Source organism: Triticum dicoccoides, chromosome 5B, assembly GCF_002162155.2.
Source record: "Triticum dicoccoides isolate Atlit2015 ecotype Zavitan chromosome 5B, WEW_v2.0, whole genome shotgun sequence".
Taxonomy (NCBI): Eukaryota; Viridiplantae; Streptophyta; class Magnoliopsida; order Poales; family Poaceae; genus Triticum; species Triticum dicoccoides.
In genome coordinates, this window is record NC_041389.1 from 654,478,148 (window position 1) to 654,483,240 (window position 5,093).

A 5,093-nucleotide genomic window follows, 5' to 3' on the forward strand; every position below is an offset into this window, starting at 1 on the left:
CCTCCATTAACCCCGTGTGAAAGCCGAGAAACCTACTCCGGTCACGCGTCCATTCATGAGCGGGCCGACATTAAAGGCAACGCCGGTCCAACTCCTACCATCTGCCTTCTATTTAAACAATGCCAGACGCCGGGCAAGAACCACGCCCCTCCGCTGCTCCCCCAATCTCCTCCTTCACCACTCTTTCGATGGCTTTCGAAGAGCAATTCTCCGACATACAAACCGGCTAGGTGGCCCGCCGAGCTCGCCGGATACGAGCGAGGCAGCTCGCTGCTCCACCTCCCGTGCCTGACCCAACGGAGCAAGTTGTCGCCCCAAGCCGCCGCGTTGTTCAGCAACTTGCCGCTCCAGGGCTACTCAATGAGGACTGGCGAGTTGCTCCATGTCGGCACGAGGGGGGGGGGGAGCACAGTGGCACGGCGTCATCGCTGCCGTCGACAACCGAGCCTCCCGTGTCTGCGGTCGTGCCTCCCGTGCGTGTGACTGCGACTCTCGTGCATGCGACCGCGCCTCCCGTGCCTGCGATCGCGCCATGCAGGTAGAGATAGAAGCTGGGTGCGTGGAGAGCGACTAGTCGGTGGCCGGCGCCTCCGCGTCCACCGCCATCATCAGGAGAAATAGAACACGGAAGTCCGCCACTGCTTGGGTCCCATGAAGGCTACTACCTAGGCGACACCGGCGTACATAGCCGGTGTCTTGCCCGGTTCTTCTCTTTCGAGGACCTCCGTCGGTCCCACATGGGCTTCATGGGAGCGGAGGCGCCGCCTTCCCCTCCCGCTGAAGCATCAGTTGGGGGTTCCACTCTGATGAGTGGTGGGAAAGCGAGCTGTCCTTTACGCTGAAGCATATACCTCCGGGGCTCCCGACAGTCCAGTGATCGGGCTGCCGAACATGAGGAAGACAAAGGGATCCGCGGGCGGCAATTTAGATTAGGTATTAATTGTACCTTTATAGCCGGACTAACACGGTTGATATAAATGTACCAAAATCCTTCATGTTTATATGAAAATCCGGCTTTTTCATATGAAATCCGTCATGTTTATATGGAATCTGGCCGTGTTTGCACAAATTTCATCCGGTTGGTTTACGTTGTTGTGAAAATGTATGCGACTAGCGTTGGATGGCTGCTTTCCGCATCCGTGAATTTGGAAAAAGTTTGTGAAGTTGAGAAAAGTCCGCGAATTCGATAAAGTTCACGAAATCAGGAAAATTTCCCAAATTTAAAAAGTTCATGAAGTCAAAAGAAGTTCATTAATTCAAAAAAAAAATCACAAATTCGTTTTTTTATGAATTTGGAAATTCCGAGAAGTGAAAAATAGTTCATGAAAAATCATGTAATTGAAAAGTTCTCAAAATTTCAAGAAATATTCATGAAATATAAAATGAAAAAGTGAAAAAAATACAAATAATAGGGAAAACAAAAAACAAAAAACATGTAGAAAAACAAAAAAAAACCAAAACCTGCCGAAAGCTTCTAGAATATTCTGAAAACCGGCCAGAAGATTCTAGAAGCTTCCCATAACCTTCTGTGATAAATGAAGCGCATAATGTAGTACTATGTCCCTGTATGGGCTAGCCTGTTACGAAGGTGGTGTGAGCATCATGTATGAAAATGCCCTGTAATAATGATTCTAAAATCAAATAAAATTTTAAATGCCCTGTAACCGGCGCCTTAGGGCGCTCGTCCACCAAGCGCTTCTTTGGCCATTTGGCCATGTGCCCGATTTTGAAGCGGGAGAAAGCAAGTCACCTGGCAACAAATGAGAGCTTTGAAAGCATCTCGAACCCACTCTTGAGAGAAAGCAACTTATTAAATGGGGAAGGAATTGAGAAGGATTGGCCGCCGAAGCTGCAGAAACAATCGAACACGATGGGCAAATATAAAAACGAGGGACACGGCCCAGCCCAGTAAGAGGCTCCCTTCTTTCCTTTGCCCTAGCGAGCAGCCTCAGCCCAAATATGATCCCACCCTCTCCCAATCTGGAATACTAGCGGTGAATCCCCATTCTCCGGCGAGCCGCGGCGAGACTCCGGCACGACCGCTGCTTCTTGCAGCATCGATCTCCCCGCCCCGCCGCCTCACCTGCGTAGTCTGGCCGACCGCACTCGCCGACGACTGGAAGCAACCATTACGCGGTGAGTGAGCTCCCTTTCCTCTTCCTCTCCTCGATGCCTATGCCGCATGTTTGTCATCGTGTGCCGTTTCTGATCTGAGCTTGCCGCAGATGCAACCTGGATCTCAACGCCGTCCGTTCCGCCACCCTGGATTCCCCTCCCCCTAGCTTGTGAGTCCGCTTTTTCCCTCATCCTGTCCTCTTCACGCCGCGAAAGGAAGTCTGATGAGTTCGTTTATGTTGGTCAGCCGCACTAAGGATGGACACGCTGATATTCTTGATTTGCCCTGGATTATCTCACGAGTTAGCATCTGTCTCAGCTTCTCACGGCGTCTGATAGGTCCCTTAAGGTACATTCTGTTCCCTTTTTATCAGATCACATTTTATTTCAAGGCGCATTATACTAACACGTGTATTATATTTTCATTATTGTTGACCTTTTGTGAAATGGATGAAGATGCGATCATTGGAAAAACTTATAGTGATTTTATCGTTTGCACATAACTTGATAGCAGTATCCATGCCAAATCTGTTCTTTCATATACACAACCGTGTCATTGTCACATATGTTTCAAGGGCCGCTTGTTTACTAATTCAAGCATCGATCGGGATCAACACAAAAATGTTACTAGCACTTGTCAGTCGCACCAAGGATGGATACGGTGATATTCTTGATTTACCCTGGCTTATCTCACAAGTTAGCACTTGTCTCCGCTTTTCACGGTGTCTAATAGGTACATAAGATTATATATCCTGAAGGTGCATTCCGTTCCCTTTTTACCATATCACATTTTGTTTCAACACGTATTGTAGCAACGCGTGTATTATATTATTATTATTGCTTACTTGTTGTGAAATGGATGGCGAAATTGGAAAAACTTATAGTGATTTTATTATCTGCAACTTTGCATATAATTACTTAATTACAGAGAAGTATCCCCATGCGACGGTGAATCTGTGTGGCCCCACTCAGCATAGGTCATAAGCCCATACTGAAATATGCTTCACAACTTTTCTCATTTGCAAATTCTTGTGTAAACTGCAAAAGCATTGTTAGAAGGAGACCAACAAAAAAAAAATCATGGTTTTTAGTGTGAGTATTGGATAATATTTCAGTTCATTTGACATCCATATTTCGAGCATGGAGTCGACGGTTACCATTTATCAAGTGCCGGTCTCAGCTTCAATCCATTAATTCGCTCAGCTCTGTTCAATCGTTAAATAATGGGTATCACTACTTCTTGCAGTTCTGCACAAACACTAAGTTTCTCAGTTTTATATCATCTATTTTCTTCTTTTTTGACGTAGATATAAGTTCATCTGCTAGATAAGCTCAAAGGAGATATTGAATATCGGTAGGAGATGGCCACAACCATACTACCTGATGACCTGGTGGTGGAGATCCTGTCTCGGCTGCCGCTGAAGTCCTTTTGCCGTTTTAGATGTGTCTGCAAGTCTTGGCTTGCCTTCTCATCTGATCCGCACTACCGCAAGAAGCTCCCAGGAACTCCCTCCGGTCTCCTGTACCAAAAAAATGAGCATGGCAATGCCATCCATCTCGTGGGCCTTCCCTCAGGTGACAGGGATATTGACACAACACTTAGCTTTGTGCCATGCTATGAGCATCCCTTGGAGCTTAAGGGTTGCAGCAATGGCCTGCTTCTGTGTTATCATGGTGGTACAGGCTCTAAAGAAATTTCCGACGCCATTGTGTGCAATCCAGCAACTCAAGAGTGGATGGCACTTCCAAATACTGAACCTGGACCAGCCGTCTCTTATGCTGATCTCAAGTTGTGTTTTGATCCATTATGGTCTCAACACTTCTATGTCTTCCAATTTGAGACGACTCCAAATGGTGGATATGACACCGACGTTAAGGTATTTTTCTCTGAGGATTCGACATGGTCTAATTGTCTATGGGAAACTTCAGATATACTTGGTGGTGATTCACTCTTCTTAAAAGGGGTGTTGTATGTGGATCACTTATGGGGGCATTACCTTCTGGCACTCGATGCACCTGACACATGCACACAGTTGCTCAATCATAGGATCCTTCAGCTGCCTGGATTTCCGAATGGACCAGAACAGAGGTTTTATTGCTTTGATGGCTGTCTTTGCCAGTCGTCTGGGGTCTTATGCTACGCACAACAAGAATTGGATGGTTGCATCATTCGAATTTGGAGTTTGGAAGGATCTGATAGGTGGGTGGTGAAGCATCGTCTAAATATGAACAACGTATTTGGGAGGGACATAATGCTCCATACTAATAATGAAGGATTATGGTACTTTGATTATGAAATCCTGGCATTTGACTTGGAGAGAGAGCTAGTTTTCCTTGCTGACACAATTGCTGATAATAAGATCATCTCATATAGCATCAGTACTGGAAAGGGCTCGCAGATTCTAAACATTCCAAGGTTCGCTGACCTATATCGAAGTCGACTCTACGTGCCGTACTATGGCAAGTTTCCAGCTTGTGTGCTTCAAGGAGCTCAAGACAAATGTTAGAATATTTACCCTATGAATGCTTTAATCTCTAGTTATCTTTTGTGCACTAGCTGTACCAACGGTTGTTATGCATGTAGCGGATTGTTGGCTTCGTTATGTATCATGTTCATCTAATTTGCACTTGTCATTTCTCTTGTCGACTCTGGTCTTGCTTGTACAAGCCTAATTTAGGGAAGCTGCATAGCATATTCCCATGTCTGTTGGTGTTATGAAGCTTTCTATACAAGGATGTGTGAGACTCTGAGATTTCTATACAATGGCTGGGAGAACTCACGTAATCTTGCCATGCTTCAGTCTCTTGGCATAGCAGCTAGCGCTCATATATTACATTGATTTACTAAGAGCTAATGTTTCAGCCATAGCAAAGTCGAGTAGGATCCGCCTCACCAAGACCATGTGGAGGTTTCAGCAGCTAGGGTTCATTGCCGACGAGTTCGTCAGGTACATCCAGTTCCAGTTCGGAGGAGTTTG

General features: G+C 46.0%; 1 protein-coding gene across 2 annotated transcripts; it reads left to right on the forward strand.

Moving 5' to 3' along the window:
* Positions 1–1,938: 1,938 nt before the first annotated feature.
* On the forward strand, positions 1,939–4,848 carry LOC119312373 (F-box protein At5g49610-like). Of its 2 annotated transcripts, none has more exons than XM_037588105.1 (4): positions 1,939–2,136; positions 2,226–2,285; positions 2,363–2,464; positions 3,442–4,848. In XM_037588105.1, exon 4 carries the CDS (start codon positions 3,477–3,479, stop codon positions 4,620–4,622), a length of 1,146 nt encoding a protein of 381 aa, XP_037444002.1. In that variant the 5' UTR covers positions 1,939–2,136; positions 2,226–2,285; positions 2,363–2,464; positions 3,442–3,476; the 3' UTR covers positions 4,623–4,848. The 2 variants fall into 2 exon arrangements, with proteins under 2 accessions (XP_037444002.1, XP_037444001.1); XM_037588104.1 differs by having other exon boundaries at positions 1,940–2,136; positions 3,423–4,848.
* The last annotated feature ends 245 nt before the right edge of the window (positions 4,849–5,093 follow it).

What these genes read in the sequence shown, in the direction of transcription:
- LOC119312373 (XM_037588105.1), top strand. Translation starts at nt 3,477, where the DNA reads ATGGCCACAACCATACTACCTGATGACCTGGTGGTGGAGATCCTGTCT.